General features: G+C 41.2%; 1 protein-coding gene across 1 annotated transcript in view; it reads right to left on the reverse strand.

Moving 5' to 3' along the window:
• MYO3B (myosin IIIB) overlaps window positions 1-25,411 on the reverse strand; it is a 390,474-nt gene that overhangs the window by 188,310 nt on the left and 176,753 nt on the right. Inside the window, exons 17-22 of the mRNA XM_032401018.1 lie at window positions 21,393-21,519; window positions 20,400-20,610; window positions 19,444-19,591; window positions 18,046-18,199; window positions 16,820-16,908; window positions 14,959-15,088 (exon numbers count right to left, since the gene is read on the reverse strand). Coding sequence (XP_032256909.1) covers window positions 14,959-15,088; window positions 16,820-16,908; window positions 18,046-18,199; window positions 19,444-19,591; window positions 20,400-20,610; window positions 21,393-21,519 — 859 coding nt within the window. The remainder of the gene's footprint in view (window positions 1-14,958; window positions 15,089-16,819; window positions 16,909-18,045; window positions 18,200-19,443; window positions 19,592-20,399; window positions 20,611-21,392; window positions 21,520-25,411) is intronic.

Below are 25,411 nucleotides of genomic sequence, written 5' to 3' on the forward strand. Positions count from 1 at the left end.
TTGACTGTGAACCATTTTGCAGAGTTATGTAGCACCACGGATGAGTAATGAATCTGAATGAAAGAGAGTTATGGTTTAAATGTTTCTAGAGAATGTCTCATCAAAGCTAAAGATGTTCCTTGATGTAACACTGAAAGCTACCCATGAATCTAATTAACACTGTCTTCTCATTGGAGTCTAAGCTCCATGAGGGAGGACACTAGGTGTATTCTATTTACCACTCTATACCTAGTGGTCTATTTAGCAGAGAGTAAGCATTCAAATACACGTGAATGAATGAGTGAATAAGTTGTGCATTAAATTTTTATTTAACATTACATCCAACACTCTATAAGAGCAGGCCCTAGTTCATCTCACTCCCTTCCACGTAGCCTGACCTTCTTGCTGGTCTTTGTCCATGCCATGCTCCTTTCGTATTCCAGACCCTTTGCTCAAGTTATTTGAGGTCTGGACTGCAGAGGTGAAGTAGTTAAGATTGTGAGTTCTGGGATCAAACTACCTGGGGTTTGTCTCAGCTCTGCCACTTACTGGTTAGGAGTGCTTGAATGAGTTACTTTCTTTGTATCTGAGTTTTATCATCCAGAGGGCTGGACAAATGTTTATTGAGCTTTGGGAACAAAGTGTTCTTATTAAATTTATAGTTAACAGAGTTTCAGTGGTGAGTATAGATGCAGATGTTGCTGGTATAGGGAATTTGATTAGAGCCACATGGAACCCCTAGAGGTCCTAGTTGGCCAAGGAGTTTTAGTTAAAGCCAAATAACTTGACTCAGTGGCAACCTCTTCAGCATACCTTTTGAGATTTACAAAAATGTTATTAATTAGAGATCTGATTAATCAGAGTTTTATAGAATATCCAATTTTCTACTGCCCGGAGCCTCATTAAATGTTGGGTTGGTTGACTAGAAAGGAAAGCAAACAAACTGAGGACTTAAGATTTGAGGGTTTATTTTATTGTTTATTTTCTTAAGATATTATTTTTAAAACACAGAAATCACAAACTCTCAACAGAAAGAAAGGAATAAAGAAAGACCACAGTACTATGTAATATTATCCATCTTTTAAAAAATGCATCAGAGATAAGGAAATTAACGTAGAAATCCACTTATCTTGCCCTATATTTGTAACTTAGTTCCAGATCAGAAAAGAGTTAACAATTCTTAAATACTAACATTCACTAAATGTTTACAGGGTAGTAGATACTGTGCTCAGTGTGTGAAATGAATTTTTAATGTGACAATCCTGTGAGCTGTGGCCCCAATCCACAAAGAAAGGAAACTGAGGCAGAGAGTATTCAAGTTTCTTGCCTGAGGTTGCGTATCAGCAGTGCAGAGCACTGAGCAGTCAACACCAAGAAAGCCCATCACCTGGGATGGCCTAATTTAAGATTTTGCAGTAGTTTCAGATTTTTGATCATATCCAAGGCAGACCACTGAGTAACTGATGGGACTGCTGCCTGGCCAAACTGATTGACCCCAATTGATTTTAGATGATGTCTGGATTTTTTTTGTCATTTACACACCAAACCAGGTCAACCACCCAGTGATCCCACTGATTACTAAGCAATCACCATTGTTGTGGCTAAGCCAAACCTAATCATCTGGAAAACAGTTGATTTGGTTTTTGTGTAACCTCAACTACCCTTGTGAAATGCAAAGAATGGAACGACTTTGCTAAATACAAACCTTAATAAAATCTAAGCGGTCCTCTCTCCACTTCCAGCTCTCAGGTTCAGTTCAGTGACATTTTATTTGGTTTACTGATGTCTCACATGTGCAAGCCAGTAAAGTTCACAATTGTTACTCCATACAGCTGTGGTTTACAGCTTTTCTTCACACACAAGCTGGCACCACAGCAAAATGATTAACTTTTATATGCTTCTAACATATGGACCAGACTGTCAGAAGCTAGTCTTGTATTCTAAAGAGAAAAATACAGTTTCTATTAATATGACCCAAATTCCTGGGGAAAAAGTGTTAAATTGTGATCCATCTCTAAGTAGAGAGATTATAATTATAATGGCTTTGTTTCTAAATCATTTGATTTGCAGTGCCTGGAGTTACCTTTCAGGAAGGGAAGGAAGGAGGAGGGTTAAAACGACCTGAAAGCCCCATTATAAAGAGATTTTATAGTGGGATAAATTAATAAACTGTAAATGGCCTTGAGACTTTTTCTCCAATATGAGCTATGAAATAAAAGCAAAGAACCTTTCATCTTAAATGGGAACATATTTCTTTTCTATGAATGAGAAGGATGCTGGCTGAGAGAAGCAGAACTTACTTTTCTTGCATTTTTGACCACTTGAAAAAAAATCACAGCTGCCACATTTGCTATACTTGACAGGATCATTAAAGAAATAAAACAAAATGTCTCTAAATTGAACTGCCACTTTAGAATAAAATGTACATTCGCTGTCACATTTAGGAGCTATGAAAGAACTATTAAAATGTGTTGAGGAAAGATAGTGGATCTGATTCACAATAGATACTAACGTTCCCAATATTAGAGCCATTATCGCAACTCATTATTGAGCTCAGTTTTTCCTTCTCAAGAACATAACATCAACAGGGTCCCTTGAACTAAGAAAGGAACTTTTGGGAATGGATATAAAACCCACATGACAAGGTTGCCCTGGAAAAGGAAGTCAGGGAGAAAATTCTCTGATCAGCATTGCCTCAGCGGGTCCCACTTGACTCCTGACCCTCAAGATGCTTTCCACAAAAAGCAGTTTCTTGGTTTTGGAAGCCCTGTATGTAAGAGGCATCTCTTGGTATTTCTGCAATAAAGCTATGTATTGGATTTTCACAATCAGTATTCCCCACACTTTTTGACCACGGGAATCTCTTATTCACCTCACACCTCTTCACATCCCACAAACCTTGTGCTTCATGAAACACATTTTGGGAAACACTGCTCTCACTACTGACAATATGGGAATATTTCTATCTCTGCCAAAAGAGTCAAGAAAAATTTTTAAAAGCTTATACTGGAACTTGGCAAATCCAGAAGAGCGATTTCTCTCATACACAGGAAAATAGTCTAATGTCAAATCTGGACACAATAAAATATTGTTTTATGAAGAGAGAAGACTTTATTTTCTTTGGGAGGATCAGCAAGAAGGGCTCTTTGTCATCTCTGCACTTCTCTTTAAAAGCAGGAATGAGGCACTTCTGTGGCCAGGACAGCGATTCATCAGAGCGACAGCTATTCAATATGGTAGCTACGGAACATGTGGAATGTGGCCAGTCCAAATTAAGATATGCCATAAGTGTAAAATACCTACCAGATTTTGAGAACATAGTACAACAAAAAAAGTAAAATATCGCATTGGTAAGATTTATATTGGTTACATGTTAAATGATACTATTTTTGATATATTAAGTAAAGATACATTATTATAATTATTTCACCTTTACTTGTGCTATAGACTGAATGTTTATATCCCTCCCCATTCATATGTTAAATCCTAACCCCCAATGTGATGGTACACACATGCACCCAGAGCCCCTGGGGTGACCGTGTTTCTGAGCAGGGAGGTGGGGCCTTTGAGAGGTTATTAGGGGATTCATGAAGGCAGAGCCCTCAGGAATGGATCAGTGCCCTCACAAAGGAGGCCCCAGAGAGCTCCCTTGACCCTTCCATCATATGAGGACACAGCAGAAAGGCTCTGTGAACCAGGAAATGGGCTCTCATCAGTCACTAAATGTGCTGGCACCTTGAGCCTGGATTTTCCAGCCTCCAGAACTGTAAGAAATAAATTTCTGTTGTTTATAAGCCACCCAGTCTATGGTATTTTGTTATGGCAGCCTGAACAGACTTAGACAACCTGTTTCTCTTCACATTTTAAAATGTGATAATAGAACATTTTACATTACACTGGACAGCATGAATCTACAGACCCACACACAAAAGAGGGCCCAGTGAAAGCTTTCAAATTCCAGACTGAAGGTTTGGGCTAGAGATTATTAGGGGTTTGTCTGTTTGACCTTAAGGTTCCATCTAATCGGGGGAGGTTTTTCATGCAAACCCCTCAATGTGCAGATGGTAAGCTGGTTCAGAGAATTAAATCCGAGGGATACAAAGTAGCAATCTATATCTAAGTCTCCCGACTTAACAGTCCAGGGCTCCTCACTCCACCACAGCTGATGGGGTAGAAGAAACTGAAGGCCAACTTTTAAAAAGGAAAGAAACACTTAAGTTGCTTACGTTTAAACACAAAGAAAATAGCACTTGGAAAATGCAAACTCAAAACCTAAAAGCATTCAGGGATAAGGGGGAAAAAACTAGAATTACAAGAGATGCTCTCTGCCCATCACCACCATACTACACAGGCATTTTGTCTTCTGCAAGGCTTTTGACTGAAAACCATTCACAAAGGGAGAGGTAAGAAGGTGTAAAGGTTCTCCAGGGGCTGTTCAGCTGTTGCCAGGAAGCTCTGCCTCCTCCTCCAGCCTGTTAAAGGGCAGAGGAGGATGCTGCCCGTCACAGAACTTCACAGAGGCAGCAGAGGTTCAGGCAGTCAGGTAAGGGATGGCCACACATCACCCACAGCCCCCAGGACGGTCACATTTCTGAGCAAATACATGGCTCTCACGCTTCCTGGCACAGTCTATACTTTAATCCCGTGTGTGCTGTTTGCTTCTGGGACAGCCCCCTCCCGCCCACTCCAGCCAGAAGGGGGCTAGCAATCTATTTTAGATGCCAGATGTAACTGCAATTACACCTGCACTTCTCTGGTACCTGAGTCCAAACAGGGCTTCACACTTGTTCTTCTAGATTCAGATTATGGAATTCTAAGTGGAGTTCTTCTCTGAATTTCACAACTTGTGAACATAGATGTCCAATGATGGTGGGCTTCCAACCGACACCGCAAATCACAGGGTGGTCCAGTATTTCTGACGTGCTTCTAGTGCTCTCAGGACCACCAGGAAATTCTGGTCATAAATTGCACTCCCTGCCTGAACAGACAGATCTACTGAGCATCTCCTATGTGCCAGGGGCTTCGCTAGGAGTTGGAAAGAGGAGCTAACTAAATAGATAAAATCCTATCCTCATGGAATTTACATTCCAGTGGTGCAAGGAATTGGACCCAACCCAAAATTTCCTGGAGGAGGTGAGGCTAGGGCTGAGTTCTGGAGAATAAAAAAAAAAAAAAAAGAAAAAAGGATTCAGAGGCAGGAGAGGGGGAAGGATGGAAGGTGTGATATGAGTGTGGGGGTGGGGGACAGACACAATTCCAGAAAGCGGAATGCATGTGGGCAACGGTGTGGAGCTGTGAAGTACTGTGAACAGTTCCGACTACATGTTCTCTGTATACATAAAACAGAAGGCACCTCTCTGTTCTCATGGGGCTAACAGTCTTCTCAGGTAGACAAGATGGTTACATGGGCAGAACTGCATAGCTGGGTAGACCAAGCACTGAACTAAAATTCTGATGACAGATTGTTGGAGATGAAGAGCCCATGTAATTAACATTCGCTGTTTCTGTTACTCATGAGTGACTTGCCCTATTCAGTGCCACTTGCCCTATTCCTGAGACAAAAATCTGACTCTCATCTGCTCCAGGCTGGTGCTGGGATGAATCCCCAGTTAGTTATGGAAACTGCGAGCCTCCTAGGGTCACATGTACAGAAAGCTTTGTGGCTCTCTGCTGTGCCTGGAGCATGAAATCAGCATACTGAGGCATCCCAGTTCATTGGGGATAAACATTGCCTTTTCCTGTCATTTCCCTCACCCACACTGACCCACCTTTCTGTGAGGATGGCAGTTCTCTTAACCATATTTCTGCCCCAGTTCATAGATCTTTTAGATATTTTCTATTAAAGATTACTTTTGGTTTTAAAGATACATTCTTATTTGTTTTTAACTTCTGATATCATACCAATTCAAAGCTCTTTTTCCCATTCTCCCTTTCCCTCCAGACTGGATTGATGGCTTTCATGGCTTGGGGGAGTCTTCTCTTTTCTCCAGACTAGTTCATCTGGTCAGCAGAAGGGAGAAAGGAAAAGGGAGAGAACAGAGCTCTCCTTCCCTGACTGGGTGAGGCTGCAAACACTCTCTGGCAGGTCACAGCTGTCCTTGGGTTTTTTGGGGAAAGGTGGTGGCCCCCACATGTCCCACAGGTAGGGGGCTCATATCGAACAGCTCCCTCAGCTATTAGTGATCTGTGATAGGTTGCATCATATCCCCCCACCCAAATTGATATGTTCAAGTCCTAACCCCCAGTACCTCGGAGTGTGACTGCATTTGGAGACAGGACCTCTAAAAGGTGATTAAGGTCAAATGGGTGATCCAATATGACTGGTGTCCTCATAAAGAGAGGAGATTGGGACACACAATATACACACAGACCAAGGAATGACCATGTTAGAATACTGAAAAGGCAGCCATCTGCCAGCCAAGGAGAGAGGCATCAGAAGAAATCAAACCTGCCAACACTTTAATCTTGGACTTCTAGACTCCAGAACTGTGAGACAATAAATATCTCTTGTTTAAGCCACTTTTTATTTGTGGTGCCTTGTTATGGCAGCCCTCATAAATTAGTATAGAGCCTTAAACTGGGAGTCAAGATTTGGATTTTAGCTTTAGTTTCTACCTTGCAGGAGTTACCAAGTTATTTAACAAACATTTATTGAGGACTTACTATGCACTGGGCATTGCTCTGGGTTCTGGGTATACTGTGGTAAAAAAAAAAAAAAAAAAGACTGATAAGGTCTCTGCTGTCAAGGAGCTTACAGTTTAGCATTGGGGATGGGGGAAGGAGGTGATACATAGAGAGGATAATGTTAGATCCCAATGGAGATAGTTAAACAGGGTAATGTAACAGACTGAGTATGGAGGTGTGGGGCTACTCTCCATTGGGTGGACAGAGAAGATCTCTCTTTGGAGATGATATCTGAGCAGGATTCTGGATCACAAGATGGAGACAGACCTGTAAGATCTGGAGAAAGAGTCTTCCAGGCAGACTGAGCAGCTGGTTGCAGAGTCAGGAAAAGGCTTGGAATATCTGAGTAACAGAAGGAAGACAGAAAGTGAGGGGTAAAGATCGGGACAGAGAGAAGGGCAGGGACTGATCATGTTTGTAGAAAAGGAAAGGAGTTCGGATTTTTTTTTTATAGATATATTTATTTATTTTCGCGAGAATGCATGAGCAGGGGGAGGGGCAGAGGGAGAGAGAGAGAGGAAGCAAACTCTCTGCTGAGTGGCGAGCCCCACATGGGGCTTAATCTCAGGACCCTGAGATCACAACCCGAGCTGAAACCAAGAGCTGGATACTTAACCAACTGAACCACCCAGGCACCCCAGGAGTTTTGGATTTTATTCTAGGTGTGATGAGGGGCCATTGGAGGCTTCAAGCAGGGGAGTGAGATGACCAGAGTTACATTTTTTAAAAGACTACAGTTTAGCTGTTAGGCTGTAAAAGGCAAGAGTAGAAACAGAATTTAGTTCAGAGGTTCAGCTGAGAGAAGCTGTACATGCATCACCCTGCTCTCTGCTTTCATCTTCACACGGCACTCTCCCTGTGTGTCTCTATGTCCAAATTTTTCTTTTTTATGAGGGCAGCAGTCATATTGGATTAGGGCCCACCTTGATGACTTCATTTTGCCTTGATTATCTCTGTAAAGGCCTTATTTCTAAATAAAGTCACATTCTGAAGTATTGGGGCTTAGGACTCCAACATATCTTTTCGGTGGTGGGGGAAAACACAATTTAACATATAACAAGGAGTCAAAAAGATGGAAGACACTATGTTGATGAGAATGATCACATTAAGAGGGATAAACAGATGATGCAGAAGAGAAGAGAAATAACTTCATGATCAAAGTCCTTGTGAAAGTGAAAGGGGAAGGAATAGAGAGGACAAGTGGAGAGCTGGCCTGTAATAAGGGCAGGCATAGTCCAGTCATTTAGAAGGAAGACAGAAATGGGAACAGATACAGGTGGTTGGGTAGATTTGGTTTCATCCATCATTTATTCAGTAAGCATAAACTGAATGGCTACTATATGCCAGGTAGGATACAGTAATAGACAAACGAGACAAAAATCCCTGCCATCTTGGAACTTGCATTATGGTGGAGGAAGGCAGACAATAAACAAGATAAATAACTGTATATGGTATATAAGGTAGTGATAAGTGCTAAGGAGAAAAATAAAACAGGAAATGGGAATATAAAATATTGAGTAGGTTGACATTTTAACAGGAAAAGCAGATTTTGATAAAAGACCTAAAGAAAGTGAAGAAGCTAGCTGTGGGTATGTCTTGGGGGAAAATATTCCAGATAGAGGGAATAGCAAGCACACGGACACCTACATGAAACCTCCAGCTAACATCATACTTAATGGTGAAAGACTCTTTCCCCCCAAGATCAGGAACAAAGGAAGGATGTTTCCCCTCTTACCACTTCTATTCAACATTATACTAGAAGTCCTAGCCAGTGAAATAAGGCAAGAAAAAGAAATAAAAAGCATAAGAATGGAAAGAAAAATAAATGTTCTTATTTATAGACAACATGACTGTCTATGTAGAAAATCCCTAGGAATCAAAAAAGCAAAAACAAAACTCCTACTGAGTTTAGCAAGGTTGTGGGAGATAAGATCAATCTGCAAAAATCAATGGTATTTCTGTATGTTAGCCGGACAACTGAAAACAAACAAACAAAAAATGTTTACTAGCTCCAAAAGTTGAAATACTTAGGTATAAATCTAACAAAACATGTACAGGATCTGTATGCAAAACAAAATACAGATGACCCTTGAACAACACACAGTTTGGGGTGCCAAACCCCTACATGATCAAAAATCCACAAATAACTCTTGACTCCCCCAAAACTTAACCTACGAATAAGCTACTGTTGACTGGAAGCCTTACTGAATAACATAAACAGTTGATTAACACATATTTTGTATGTTATATATATTATATACTATATTCCTAACAATCAAGTAAGCTAGAAAAAAAGAAAATGTTACTAAGAAAGTCATAAGGAAAATACATTTACAGTACTGTACTATATTTATTTAAAAAGTCTGCATATAAGTGGACCCACCCAGTTCAAATGAACTATGTTGTTCAAGGGCCAACTGTACTGATTAAGAAATCAAGTAAGATCCACAAGTAGACATACTGTGTTTGTGGACTGAAAGACTCAACATAATGAAGATGTCAATTCTTCCCAGACTGGTCTATAGATTTCATGCAATTCCAATCAAAATCATAGCAGGATTTTGTATAGATATAGACAAACTACTTTCAAAATTTATATGGAAAGGCAAAGGAACTGAAATAGCCAAAACAATTTTGAAAGAGAAGAATAAACTTGGAGGAATCGCACTACCTGTTTTAAGACTTACTATAAAGCTACAATAGTAAAGACAGTGTGGTACTGGTGAAGAATTAAATACACAGATCAATGAAACAGACCCACACAAATATAACCATTGATTTTTGACAAACGCTAAAGCAATTCAATGAAGAAAAGACAACCATTTCAATAGTGTTCAAGCAAGTGGACATACTTATGGAAAAAAAAATGAACCTCAACCTCATACCTCATAGAAAATTAACTCAAAATGGATGCTAGATCTAAATGTAGAATGCAGAAGTATTTATGGAGCATCTACTCATACATGGCTCCAAACACATGGGGCGCACCCTGGTTCTCAGTCAGTCAACACCCCCACACAAGTTTTCCTTTCTCACCCTACAATTGTTCTCTCCAGGAGCCTGTCCTGACCACCCACAGTGTTTCAGATTGGCATCAGAAGCCCACCCTTGGCTCAGAGACTGCCATCATTTATCCATCTTGCTTCCTTCCCTGTGCCCTGAGTCCTTTCCTCATGTCCTAGTCACTTAATTATCCCACTGCCTTCCTCTCCTTTCCAGTGCTATAGACCCTGGCTTAGAATGCCTCATTACTTCCAGACTGCTCAATTTTTTTCTACTCTCCATTAAAACAAATAAACAAACAAAACCACAAAGAGAAAAAACTCTTCCGGGGCGCCTGGGTGGCTCAGTCGGTTAAGCGTGGCCTTCAGCTCAGGTCATGATCCCAGGATGCTGGGATCGAGCCCCGCGTGTGGGGCTCCCTGCTCAGCTGGGAGCCTGCTTCTCCCTCTCCCTCTCCTTCTGCCCCTCTCTCCCCTTGGCTCGTGCTCTCTCTCAAATAAATAAAATCTTAAAAAAATAATAAAAATAAAAATAAATTTTAAAAAACTCTTCCAAGAAGTCTTCACAATTAAAAGAAGTTTTCTCCCATACGAACACATATTTCCATGACTTTTCCCTCTATTTTTACTTATACAGACACAATGCTTACATTGTCCCCATTTATTGACTTACATGCCTATTCAGAATTTACACTATTTTGTGCATACTTTATACATTTAGGATACGCACTGTCTGTCCCTGACTATTCAAATTGGGATTTTCTTTTATTCCTTCTAGAAAGCACCTATGCACAACACAACATCTAGATAGACCCTAAATATATAATTATCTACTGACTGAAATACACTCTCAAATTAAATAGAAAGAAGCAGGTCTCTGCTTGAGGAACTCACCCCTCGGGGCTTCCTGACAGGGTTGGCTCATTAGAGCTGCTGTTTCAGGAGGAGGCAAGCACTGTCCATGTCTGTGACCCTGGAACCTTGTCATTTAGAGTCAGCTCATCCTGCTAGACCCATTTTCTGAACTGCCAGTAGGGAGGAGAAACCATAAGTGGAAAAGGAAAACTCCCAGAGACAGTTACCAAAAGGCATCCTCTTAAGAGCTGAATGCTGAATTTGGGGAGTGACAGAATCAGGAAGAAGCAACAAGTATTTCAGCAGTGATGGTGTTAGTATTTTACAGATATACAACGAGGGGGCTCATCTTGCCCCTCCCCCATCCAAATAAAAAGAAGAACCAATGGAAGTCAAGGTAAAGCGAATTTACTGTTGATTTTCACTTCAAAGAAATTCCAAGGGAAACTACCTGGGAGAGCTTGGGCAGGAGAAAATAGAGCCAAACTCAGTTCTAGATTCTGAAGCAAAGCCAGACTTGGAGGCTCGTAGAATATTCCCTCTGGCACTGCTCTTGTTTTTTCTAGTTTCTTCCAAGTTCTGAACTCCTTTAAAACCCCAAACCCTTACTTGAAAGTCAGAATTCACAATTCAAAGACAGAAATGGATTTTTCAAGTTCTTTTTGAAATCTCTTCTCTTTGTTTCCTTGAGCCTTTTGAACTTTTCTCTAGTTTATTAGTAGCAAGTGGAACGTCCCCCAAACAAGAAAATAGGCGATGAAACCTTGTTATAACATCTTTCCTTTTAATGTTTTTCTACCTAGATCATGCAGTATGAAAAGTTCCAGCTGAAGATTTAGAAAGCAATGTTGCTGCCACATCAAATTTTCATGCATGAAATCTTCAGAGAACTTCCTATCAATAGGAAGAAAATTACAAAGAAAATTTCACCACGTCTGAAGTGGCCCATCTAGAGGCAAGAGAGCAGTCCCATAAGTCTGAGCTGCCTCCGAGCACCTGATGGCCAGTGAGTACCCTGGAGTGGGAGCAGGCAGCTGCGTGCCAGAAGAAGGGGCTGCTGCTCAGGGGGCTACAGAAATTTGGGAGAAGCCCTATCTCCCGATGACCCTGCGCCTCCTGCCTTCACACCCCACGTTTTTTAACCTTTTCGATATTTGGGGATGTACAACATGAACAGGAAGGTGGGTACAGGAAACAGGAAAATGTCAACTGGATTACTCTCTCTGATTTTATATTATGGTTTCACACAGAGACACACAGAGGTTAATCCTCTCAACCTCATTAAGAGATTAGACCAAGAACCAATACTTCTGTTTTATAAACACTAATGAAGGGATTGTTACCTACCTGCCCAGCAGCCCAGAGAGGAGGCTGATTTAAACAAACAGGAATGTCAGCCAGGAGCTCTCTGATGCCTGCCTTTGAACGCCAAGGGCTGCAACAGTCTAGCTACCAGGAAACCTCAACTTAAGGGAACAGGAAATCTTAGATAAAAAAAGTTTCTCTTTGCATTTTAAGATCTCCTCTCTCTTTTGGAAAATAAAAGTGCTATTGTGAAATAGAATGCATGTACAGAAAAGTTTGCAAAACATGTACAGCATAACAGATATTATAACACATAACCACCATGAGGACCACGAGCCAGAGCAGTGCCAATATCCCATAGAGTTCTCTTCACTCGAAACTGAGGAGTCCCAACAATGGACCTCTTTTCAAAGTCTGGGGCTAACAGCCTCCCAAGCTTCCCAACTTTGGTTTTTTTCCTTCCTCTCTGTAGTTCATCTCCTAAAGAAGTTTGTAAAGTAACTACCCATATCTATTTATGCTCATTGAACTAGTGACCCATTTAATTTTAATAAAACAAGAATTTAAGGGTTCAAAACAGAGTAAAAAATAAAAATAAAAACAACCAAGAAAATGGTTTCTCATTCACTGAAAATATCGGCATACTCTTTTTAAAATGCCAGGATGTGAGGGACCTTGCTTCCAGCGAGAATGCTGAGATGTACAACCACATCTGCTTTCATAAGAGACATGTGCTGGAACGAGTATTTACAATTTCAGTAAAAATAGCACGAACTATTTCTGTCCAGTAAGGTTTTCCCACCTTCAAAGGCTGGAATATACTAAAACTAAAAAATATAGAATATGGATGTTTTAAAACTTAGAATCTTAATTAATATTCTGACCTTCAACATTGGATGCACAATCTCTTAAGAACTGATATTTGAGGGTAAATATCATCATAAGGACGTAAATTCTAGACAGAAAAGTGAAGGTAAAGGAAAGTTCCCGTTGCTTTAGGGCAAAGCCATTTTATCTTTATCTCCTCCTTGCTGCCTAAACGGTGTCTTATTATTAGAAGCTGTTCTATAAATGTTGATTGAAGGCATTTTTATATGATTAATTTCAGAAAAAGAAAATAGAATCATGCTTATTAGTTTTGATGTGTTTTTGTGGCTTCTAAATTTTACTCAAAATGTGGAGAAAATAAAGTTTAGGATTTCAAAAGAAATTATCATATACCATATCAACTCAGGAATACAAGGAAGCTTGTTAGGAAAATATGTTTGTTTCCAGTCTTCTTTTTCACTTTTGTTTCCTCCAGGAGGTATGGAATGCAGTTTGAAGGCAAGATTCACAAAGAGTTACAAGACAGGAGGAAAGCTCTTTCAGGGAAAAGCAAAAAGCAAAAAGCATAAAAAAAAAAAAAAAAAAAAAAAAAGCAGAGGCTATCTCTTTGTTCCTGTTCCTCCCCATTTAGGCAATCAAGGGCAAACACAAGGCTTGCTGCCGAAGTCTGACTTCTTGCATCGCGCCACCTAGTGGCCCAGGCTGCGAAATTGTTTTTATTTTGCCAACCCCTGAAAAATTGGAAATTCCAAAGTTGTGAACAGATTTGACAAATCGTTACTCATATTTATGAGAGAGTGTAAATGCCAACTGACAAGTCATTTGGACAGATTTCACTTCAAAGAGTACATATTAGGGGTATTAATAATGGGTGTATCTTTGCCCCTGCACATAAGTTTCCTGATAAGACCTAAGTGTCTGGTGAGGGAGCCCTGCTCACATCTGGCCACTCTGAAACAAATATTTATAATTTCAGCAAAAACAAAACAAACTACTTCTGTCCAATAAAATTCTCCCACCTTCAAAGGCTGTAATACATTAAAACCAAAAATAGATGTTTTAAAATTTAGAAGCTTGATTAATATTCTGACCTTCAATGTAGGATGCACAATCTCTTTAGAACCAAGGTTTGAGGGTAAATATCTTCATAAGGAGATGATAAATCAAATCCTGGCTCTGCCCAAGAGAGGTGTCTGGAAAGAAAGGTGGAGGCAGCTTTCTCATGGGCACCCTACTATTTTTGTTTAAAGGAGCATGTTTGAAGAAAGTTAAGAACTGGTTTCAACTTTCTTCCCAAGTTAAGATGAAGCAAAGGTTGTAGACTGTGGCTTTTTTCTTAGCCAAGTTTTTCATTCCTCTGCATGTTGCTAAAAATCAGACCTGGCAGCCACTCCCTTTCAGCATACAAAGGCCCCAAGCTAGACATGGGTGCCAATGATTTCAAGAGGGAGTGGGAAGAAAGAAAAGGAAATAATGAACAATGACAAAGAGGCTTCTCCTCCAGTTTTCATAAAAGCATACCCACAGCTGTTTCCAGACAGACCCTCAGCACATAACTCCCTCGAGAGGAAAGTTGTGAGAAGACCTAGTGGGCTACTCGGCCAAAGGTAGCAGATCCCAGGTTGACCAAATGGGAATCTATTTGGCAAAACAGCAAAGACAGGGAAGTTCTGTTCTTTGGCCCTAGTTTTCTAATTCTTATCATAAGAACTGACAGTGCAGCTAAACAGAAGCCATTAAGCAAAACGTGGCTGTGAGAGGGCAAAGGCCGGGCATGCAGGCCATGATGGACCTATTCTAAGTTGGTTAGGAGAGTGGGGGGTGGGGTCACTGACTGGGTAGTGAGTCGGACCAGGTGACCTCTGAGGACCCCATGACCCCATGACCTTTGGATTCCCCACATTCCCTTCACTTAGAATCATATGTGAACAGAAATAATCTTCCCAAAAAAATTCTAGGTAAACTGAGACCACCCTAGAGTGCTTAGCATGAATTAATGATAACTTATGATTTTATAAATGGAAGAATGGAAAGAGGCAAGCAGAGAAAATGAGAAGTCTAAGAGTTAATGTTATAAAAGGTGTGTGTCTGTGTGTGTGTACACAGTGCATATACACTGATGATGTGCAATTAAATTGCAAAAGAAACAATCACTTTCCTTTTCTTGCAGTTGGATAGACCTGTACCCGTGCTTAAAGTTCCACATGGTAGTACTGTAGCCCTGGCAGTATTGAGACACGAACAAGAAAACTTCAGCAGTGCTTGTGGAAGCATCAGGCCCAGGGAGGTCGGGGGCTCCACATACCTGTTTTGGTCAAAGGAATCGAGAAGAGTTGCTGCAGAAGCTTGTTTTCTGACGTTCTCAGGACCACAACCACATCAGCAGGGAGAGTGTCTCTGTTTTTCTCAAGAACCCCAGAAGCATCGTATAATACCTGCAACATGAACAGCAAATAGCAAACTAGCTGACATCACCCATTGCTGGCGACACTGGCGAGCTGTCTGAGGTCAGTCACTCATCGACCTATGTAGAGACTCTATCTTGACACAGCCATGCCTCTAAACACAGACCATGAGATAAGGAGGGAAAAACTGTAATTTTTGACAGGCCAATTTATCTTAACTTCTTGTTCAGGTGCTCTTTGAAGAAAAGAGGTGTATCAAAGATATATCATGTGAGAATAACTATGAAAATAAACTGGGCACTATATATTGGTCACTCTGCATAAAGCACCTGTCCTATACGGTAAATGCTATTAACTACCTCCGTTATACTGGTGGGCAGAGACTCAGCGAGAAGCTGAGTGATATTCTCATGGTGACAAATCTCACAAGTGGCAGGCAGGCTTCCAAACCTGGGAAGTTTGGGCTCCCTGCTCATAACCACTGTACGGTTGTTGCTCCCCAAGGTACTCATGGCACATGAGTGATGGCTCAGGGATGCGGAGCCATTTTCAGTTCTCACAACAGAAGGGATCCAGGTCAGAGAAATTTTAAGGAACATGCCAGAGAAAGAATGAATTCAGGAAAGGACACTGAGCCCAGAAAGAAAACAATCCTTTTTTCCCCCTTAAAATCAAGAAAGGAGAAGAAAGAGAAAGGGAAGATGGGTGAATAGGAAATTGGTGTAGAAGGACAGAGAGACAGAAAGGGAGGTGCAAGGAAGAGGACAGGAATGGGGGGCGGGGCTCAGGATAGACGCGGGTATCCCAGATGTGGAGGACATTAATATATGGTCAGACATCAGTGCTAAGGTGAATGAAGTATTTAAGGGTAAAAACTGGCTTGCAATTTCTAACAAAGATCCAAAATAGATAGTATGCACTATGTGGAGACAAAAATAATCCTCTTTACTTATATTAGAATTGCCCTCCAACTAACCTCCAGTCAGGCAAAATTAATTTCAATACCATGATATGAATATAAAGAATACTTTCAATAAATCTTAAATCAACAAAATAATCCCAAATGCCTTTTGTTGAACTCCTACCCTTTTTTTGGACCCAGGTCCTCAGCAGACCCCACCAGAACCAATTAGCCATAATTCCAATGACTCCTTTGAGAGTAACTCGAGCAATGAGTTGTTGGCTGCAGAACCAGAGAATTTCCTGAATTAGTCACCACTCTGCTTCGGGAACTTGAAATGAGACTGAGGCATAAGTTATGAAAGGTGGAAATTTCAGTTAGTGTTATAAAAGCTTAACATCTGGATGATGAAGTGAATTTGTTTCCCTTTTTATCTAGACATTTTTGGTGTCCTGTAGACACATATAGTTAAAGTGCTAAAAACCGAGCCCCACTGTGATATTAACCCTCCTCTGTTAGCTACACATTTCCCAATGACTTCAGAACGTGCACATTCACGGCTAACCACTGTGAGCGCTCTACTATGTTCTCCCTCCGGAGAGCTGTCACTTCCAGGCCAGAGCTCAGGTGAGCAGCAAGCAGATGGCTACACCACGCCACCCCAGCGAGAAGTGGCTTTCTTGCTAAGGGCGACTTTCTGTGAGCAGCACCACTGAGAAAGTTTGGGAATTACACTTAGGTGTTCGCAGAGAATTAAAAGGAGAAGGAAATCCGCAAGCCATTCTGTGAGCAGCACAGACAGGGTAATATGGACACTTACCCTTGTCAAATTCAGGTTTACTGACACACACTTGCCTTACCTTCCCAGCGTAGTGCAGAATGCCAAAGCACAGCTCCACTCCTTTAGGCCTCCAGAAGTATTTGCTTCGTAGGTTATCTTCAAATTTATCTGGGTGGATTGTCATGTTTAAAAGTTACAATGAGAACTGCTGACTCCTTCAAACAAAGAGGTGCTTCTTGAGCCAGGAGTGACCCAGAATAATGGATATTGAGGGCAGCCTGATGTTATCATTGTAGGTACAAAGATGGAGAAAAATGCCCCGTTGACATGAGCTTACAATCAAATTTTGTTTAGTTGTTTCATGTTGTCTTTAGTGTCAGGCTATGCCCTAAGATCTCTCGTTCTCAGAACTCCTAGCTTGGACACTGATGACACCAGAACTCTGGCCAATTAGCTTTAGAACCATGAAGATATCCCATGGAAGGCAAACAACCCTGGTATAAACTTATTGTGGCAACTTCTGATGACTTTATAGGTAAAAGGAAACCGCCAAGGGTGACAATTTCAACTCCTGGAAGGGACTCTCTCCCACCGATCAATTTCCTATCTGGGGAAAAGGCTTGAAACTTTCTGTTCCTTCCTCAATAACAATTTTTGCTATTGTTGTAACTGTGGGCCTACTCTGTGTGAAGAACCATGCTAAGTACTAAAGGGTTGCAAAGATTGGGGCTTTGTTGCCCTAAATATCTCACAATCTAAGTGAGGGATGAGATCGTGTGCAACACTGAAGATTAGAGAAGGTCAAGAGGAACAGGGATAGAGTGCAGAGGGCCTTTAATGCCAGGAGGAGGTGTCTTATTGGCATCCTATAGACAACAGCAACCTAATGAAAAGGTGGCTTTAAAAAGACTAAATTAGCTGGGATGTTTAGGGTAGAGGGGATAAGTATGAACCTAGAAGCCAGGAGACCAGAAGGGTCTTCTATACAAACTTGGACTAGACACAGATGGGGTCCAAGCAAAGATATGAGAGAAGGGTATGAAAAGGAGGGGAAGCAAGAGCTGGTTATAGGAAATAAGGGAGAAGGTATAAAAATGATATTGGCAGCAACAGGAAAGTGAGGAGGGCTTGGTGATGGGTTTGCTTTCAGACACAAATCTATCAGGACATTTGCTGAAGATTTCAATTCATTAAAAACAGGGTCTATACTTGCATAACCTACCAGGTGGCCAGAATACCAAGTTAAAATACCAATGAACCAAGTTCTCTCCTGAGTGTATTATGCCTTTTCCAAGAGACACTCACCAACCAGGGTCTGATCAGTTGCTTGGGGAAATCGACTTTCCTCATCCAAAAGCGCAAGCAGTCCCAGGGGTTTCTGGAGGAACATGTCCAGGAGTGGGCGATTGTCCTCATACGCCACGGGGGTAGCATCAATGCCTTCATTCTGATATTCCATCTGGAGGGAAACAGACCGTGAGTCTCTCCAGCCCGACCCTGGCCTGGGTAGCACAAGGCTGCTTCAGCACGCACTCTGTAGCTGGCAATGCTGACTGTATGTGGCAAACAGGCAGCTGTATGTGAGTGAAAGACTCTTCTGCATACCCCACTGCTGAAGCTTGGGTTTGGGTCTGACCTACAGGCAGCCTGTGGCAGACAGCTGAAGCAGCCAAAGAAGGGACAGTGTTGTCTCCCAAACACCAACTCGGTAAGTCGTAATTTAGAAACTGACATGGAATAGAAGGGAAGCTGAAAAAAATTATTTTGGTGATAAATATGGCTCAAACCAGGAAGAAAGCAGACTTCTACCTTCTACAAAGGATTCTGCTAAGGGAATCATCTCAGACTGGAAAACTAGAAAACTCCAGACTTCCCAGGGAAATGAATGCAAGGAGCCTTGAGTGAAAGGAGGTCGAGTTTTGTACAGGGTGGGAGGGGAGGGGGAGGGCGATACAGGTTTATCCAGTTCCACTGATAAAACCAATACTGACATTTTTACTCCATATCTTTGTGTTTATGTAATCACAGTACAGTGTGTGTGTCTTCACTTCTAAAACAAAGGGCCCAGTCAGAATGTTTCATTGTTGCACTACTTCATACAGCATAAAGTCTTGGGGTTGGAGTAGAAATTCGGGTGGAGGGGAAGGCCTCCTAGCCTTTGGCCACATGAGTGTCACACCCTGTTTTATTTATCATTAAACTCATAAGGGAAAGACTTCCATTTGGAGAAAACCAAGAACATAACCTACTCCTCCCTGGAGACATCCCCACTCCCAAGTTACTATGGGATCTGGTGTGTAGGGGCGGGGGTGGGGATGGCCTATTTGGGAGTTAAGAACAAGAATCTGTGCCCTGAATTCAAGATCATCCTGTGTCATGCTGGACACAATCATAGATGCTTTTAGTCAAATAAAGTAGAAGAGAACGTAGCATTTTGGACAGTGTGATGAAATAGTTTGGAAGCAACATTTAAATAACTGGCTTGTCACCATCTCCACTCAAGTGAGGAAATGTAACTTTCCACAGAAATCAAGACTTTTTCTCTGGCTAAATTTACGCTATTTATTTTGACAGGACTGTCTCACCAGTGGTTTCTCCTCAGGATCTTTTACCTGTTAGCCTAACAGGGTTCCTGCTTCAAACTGTGGGCAGCTTGGAGACACCTTACCCATCAGGTTTAATCACTTCAGAGTTCACTATTACCTGTTCAAGAGCGAAAACGTGCTGGTTGAAATAGTACTGGATTTGCTCATTGGCGATGTTTATGCAGAGCTGTTCAAATGAATTTCTCCGAAAGTTCTCGAATCCAAAAATATCCAAGATCCCTACATTCATACCATCATCTGCATTACTGCATGGGAGAGAAGAAAACAGCCTTTTAGGGAAGGCAACATTCATCTCAAGATGATGAAAATATATGTGCCCACGTGTTTACCAACATATGCACCCACTTACAGAAAAGCAGCATTCAGCTGCCTCTAGGAAGAAACAGTTTGTGTCTTAAACCATTCATTCCTTCAGTCTCTCAACAGTATTTCCAACTTTTTCTTTTAAGCAGTAGAATCCTTTAAAATCTCACTCAGAAGCTCCAGATAGAGATTAGAGAGGAACCACTCTGTTCGAAGAGGCTAGAACTGCTGCCCATTCATTCTTCGACCTTCCCACCCATTAGGCTTAATTGGAAGAATATTCTTTAGAATTTGATGCTGTCAATTTTTCCACAATATAGAAACCACTAATGCTTAGGAAAGAAAAGTAGTAGTAGCAGCAATAATATTATAAGATCCCGTGCTTTAAAACTTTTCATGAAATGTCTCATTCTAAAAACAACCCTATAAGGAGGATATTATTATCCTCATTTTACAGAGGAGAAAACAATGACTTAGAATATGGGGGCTGATCAAAGTGTAGAGCTGAAATGCAAACCCAGTTTGCCCAGCTCCCATTCAAGCCTGTTCTCTTGAACACTACACTATAATAGCTGTCAGTCATGTGCCTTTTCCATTCTCCTGGATCCCATTCTCCTTTTAGAGGAAAAGACCTGAGAGCTTCATTAAAGAAAACTCGGGAGAGGACCGAATGCTTCCTCTTGCAAACTCTGAGAGACATCGGGGTCGCTGACAGCTCTCCCAAGGCCTCTGCTTCCTGAGGGAACTTGCCATATGTTTCTATCTGGCTGCAGGAGTGTATTGATGCGATTGACAATCCAACTGAAGAGCCTCCCATACAGGGCTTTGGACATGGCATCTCGGACATCCACAGCCCTGTCGACAGTATTGGCTCGGACGATTGTCTCACCGCGGGTGACCACACAGTGTGAGATAAGGGCCTCTTGGAGTTCTTCGGGGCTGATGCAGAGAACGGAGGCAGCTGCAATAAAAGGTAAGGATGATACCAGAGAATGTAGTCATCCAGCCAGCCAGCCAGCCAGCGAGCCAGCCAGCCAGCCATCCATCCATCCAGCCAGCCAGCCAGCACTGACTCAGCATCTGTAATGTCCTAGGCTCTGCCTAGGCACTTCAGATGCAAAAGTAAATAAGCCAGGTCCCTAACCCCAAGAAGTATCCAGATGGACACAGTATCTCCCAAGCGGTTCTGAAAGCTCTTCACAGGTATTTGATGAGAAAAAGTGAGAGGAGATGATGGGCTTTGGTCAGATAGCTAGGGACTGTATTCTTTTCAAGAGTCACAAAGCACAGTAGTTTATTAAAGGCAGTAAAAGATGCTGCAGTTTAACACAAAGGGTGTTTATTTAAATCACTTTTTTTCTAACTCAGGATTCTCATTCCTTGTGTCACATTACCTATAGAACCTTAAAAATAAATAGGTGCTTATCCCCCTGCAGATGCTGATTCAGTGGATTCAGACAGGGATCTACCTCTTATATTTTTTCAAAAAATTGTAGATGATTTTCAAAAGTAGCCAGTGTTGACACCACTGCTAAAAGTTACCTGCTATAGAATTTCTTTTCATTTATTTGCAGCTTATGAAAAGAATACTGATGTTCTACAAGACATCCTTTGGAGAATCCTACTTAGTGAAAAAACGCACACTATATTTTACGGCATCTTGAGAAACTACCAAAGTGAAAACTACCAAAGTGAAAGAAACATGCATTTTGGCTACACAGTGCACAGACATCAAATAATTACCATTTTCCAAAGCTTCAGCATTGGGCACCTCACTTTTATCAGTTTGATGTTGAGAGGATATAGCTGCAAACTCAATGCTTCCAATATTCAAAATCCCAGCCAAAATTCTGTACACTGAGTGCACCTCCTGAAAAGGACAGCAAGAACCATGTTTGGTCATTGCCAATCAAACCAACAAACCACTAGCACTGCTAGCTGTCCACCAAAGTCCGTCATCCCCCCTTTCCTGGGCACATGAACAAATTTCCAAAGCTCCCTTGCAGTTAGGCAGTGGAACTCAATTCTCAACAAAGGAGCAAGTAGAAAGATGTGCGTGACTTTGGAGCCCAACTTTACAGAAGCAAGCATGCCTCCTCCATGCTTTCTTTCCCGTTATTGCTGGCTGGACCTCCCAACAACCCAGCCTCAACTACACAGTTGACTAGGATTCCTGAGACCAATGACTGCATGGAACAAAGTTGTTCTGCAATATGAACCTCTTACTTTGAAATGCTTCCGTAAGAGACAACTGATCTTCTTTGTTCTTTAAGCCACTTTTAGCCATTTATCCTAACTAATACCAGCACCCAAATTCAGGTATGTTCTTTCTTCGAAATAAGAGAGATGTATCTTTAATAACCACTTTTGAAAATAGCTTTTATGTAAAAGTTATCAGGACATTCACTGATGGTTCACTGAACATTTTGAAGTTAAATAATGGAGTATATAATTATGAATGACATCAGGAAATATTCTGACTCACTAGAAATTATCTGTGATATTGTGATATAATAAAAACATATATTTGGTCTTCATACCAATTTCTGGCACAAGAGCTAAACAACCCATGGAATTATGAGTAACAGGTGTTAAAGAAGTATCCTCTGTTATTCATAATAAGCCCCTCAACCATAACTGAGTTTGTGCCAAGGAGGTAACTCTTGGGGAATGGGGCTGGTTGCTAGAGAGACCACATATGTGATTAAAGGATTGGGATTTTTAGCTGAACCCTGGACTTCCAGGGAGGTGAGAAGGGCTGGAGATTGAGTTAATCACCAACTGACAGTAATTTAATCATCTATGCCTGTGTAATGGAGCCTCCATTAAAATCTCTAATTGATGAGGTCCAGAACACTTTCAGCCTGTGAGAAGTGTAAGAGGAGGCAGTACCCCCTTTCCCATTACCCTGCCCTATGCATCTCTTCCATTTGGCTGTTCCTGAGTTGTATCCTTTATAATAAACCAGTAATACTCAGTAAACTTTTCCCAAGTTTTTTGAGTCCTATCCAATTATTAAACTCAAGTTTGGGGTATTGGGACCCTAAACCTCCCATTTTATAGCCACTTGGTCAGTGGATGAACCCTAGGACTTGCAGTTAGTGTCTGAAGTGGGGGCAATCTTGTGGAACTAAGCCCCTAACTTATGTGATCTGATGTTAACTCCAGGTAGACAGTATTAGAAGTGAACCGAATTGTAGGAGAATTGGTTGGTGTGAGGGGAAAAAAACTCCATGCATTTGATGTCAGAAGTATTGTGAGCAAATACAGATCATCTGAGTCCTATTTTTATATTGAAAGTTAAATACATAAGTAGCATTAATGGTAAAAAATAAAGTGCATTTATTTATCTAAACATATGTATTTCCTGTAGGTAGGCAAATATATAGCCAGGAAATTTCTGCATCTTATGCTTATAGATAGAGAAAGGTACTTCCACAAAATATACTCAGGTAAGAAACCTGACTTAGTACTATACATAGCAGCAAACTAATAGGAACTGTCATTAGACCATTGATAAAGCATTGTTCCCAAAGTGAGCCTTCCTCGGAACATTATTCAGTAAAGCCAACAACTGAACAGACTGTAATAGTGACATCTGCTGGATACCTGATAATGCTATAAAGACAAATGATTTTAAACCAGGCTTCTACTATAGATATTGTTCTTCAAACTTCTAAATCAAAGGCAAGATATCATGTTTTTGATGTCAAAAATCACTGTTTTAATCACACAACTTAAGACTGGCTAAGGAGAACATCTACCAAAAGGGTTTTCTGGGATCAGTCTGGATTTAACATGACAGACCTCATTACCTTGATCAATACAATGTGAGACTTGGAAATGCAACAAGCAAGCAACTTCCCGGAGGGTAAACACAGACTCTATAGCAGTGAGTTCTAGATCTGTTATTTCTATGTCCAGTTATCTCAAAAAGTTACCTAAACTCTCAATACTCTTAGAAAAAAAATATTTCCTCTAACACACACACACACACACACTCTCTCTCTCTCTCTCTCTCCTATATGACAGTATAAGCCATGAAACCTCCCAAAATAGGGCTTCCAGGCATTTCACCACTAGGAGGATTATCCCCAAAAGAAATGGCAGTTCTCCCCTGGTTGTTTCTCTGGCAATATTCTCTTCAGCACAATGCTCAGACATTTCCTCTTTTAAAAAAGAACACTACCCATGACCTTCAGTGAAAACTTTGGGGTTCAAACACTGTGAATGACTGAAGCCAATGGTAGGCTGGGTCTCCTTCCTTGGGTCAGAAAGGGGAACTTGAGAAGGGTATCCAATGCTGACCTCATTGTGGAGGAATTAGACTTAGGGTGCTTTTTATGCTACATTTCTAGGCTATTCCACTTGACTCCTTTAGTCTTACCCTTGCATTATTAATTAGCTCTCTGGCCTAGGAACCTACATCCACCCTTATGTTCAAGTCAAAACATCACCCACATACAGTCATGATGGAAGACGATTAGTAGCATGTTCATCTGTGGGGTTACACCTCTACCCACCCCCCCACACACACTCCCATCCAGAACTTCTTCATCCAGTCTCTTTTCTCCCTACAGCTAGCCTGAGGATTATCACCTTCCTCACTTTGCTCATTTCCTCTTGCCCGATCTCCAGCTATGCACCTTTCCAGGCATCCCTGCCTTTGCTACCAAATCTTGCTATGATGCTCTTTTTATTTCTTATGTTTCTATTTTCTATATGATAAAACAAAATAACCTCATTCAGGACAGGAAATACTATCAAGAAGATTAATGACTCCTCCAGCTGGTTTCCCAATTCATTGTTGATGAGTATGAATTCGTTTTTACCACCAATCAGTAGAAGTGGGGAAGAAAGAGCCTTTCTCCATCAAAATCCCATGCAGGATGGTCTTTACTATTTTGTTTTGTTTTTTAAGTTTTTATTTATTTATTTGACAGAGAGAGAGCACAAGCGGGGGGAGCGGCAGGCAGAGGGAGGGGGAGAAGCAGGCTCTCTGCTGAGGAGGGAGCCCGATGCGGGGCCCGATCCCAGGACCCAGGGATCATGACCTGAGCCACTCAGGTGCCCTTGCTTTTTCTTTCTTTTTCTCAGAAGACACTCCTTTCACTGATGTAGGTATTCTCTCAATAAAGTTGAGGCTAAGTAGAAAATTGAAAAGGACCTTGGCTTTCTGTTAGCCTGGAGCTGATTAAGGAAGTTGCTCCTAGCTTGGTTCACAAGCATCTCATGATAGTTGTTTCCCTGGTAACTTCCCAGAAATTGACTTGCCCTCTCAGTATCTCTCTACCTTGTTTCCTTTTTGTAAGTCTCTAGTTTTTCACCAGTTCTGCCCTAAGCACCACATTAGGCCGAATTAAATGGTCTTCTCCCTTATGGGCTCCATCCCAACACCTTTCTTCAATTCCCTTTTCAGAGGCTTATAATATTTGTATCTTGAAAGCCAATGATTGGTTTAAAAATATTTGAGGGGGGGTATATCAATCATACATCAATAAAGTAGTGTAAAAAAAAGTCAATGGTAAGTCCTATTATCTGTCATTAAGACAATGGAAATCCCCAATTTACACTTTAACATATAACCCTTCAGTCTCTCTTCAGCAATACTCTCCCAAATTCATAATCTATCTTGAAGAAAGGGAAAAAATTTTGCCCTAATCTCAAAGCCTTCTCCCTAACATCTTCATCAAGGGATCTGCAGTAAATATCCAATGTTGACCATCATGCAGATAATCTGCCAAAAATGTTTTCATGTACTA

The sequence above is a fragment of the Phoca vitulina genome, unplaced genomic scaffold (assembly GCF_004348235.1).
Source record: "Phoca vitulina isolate PV1807 unplaced genomic scaffold, GSC_HSeal_1.0 scaffold1, whole genome shotgun sequence".
In the NCBI taxonomy this organism is placed as follows: Eukaryota; Metazoa; Chordata; class Mammalia; order Carnivora; family Phocidae; genus Phoca; species Phoca vitulina.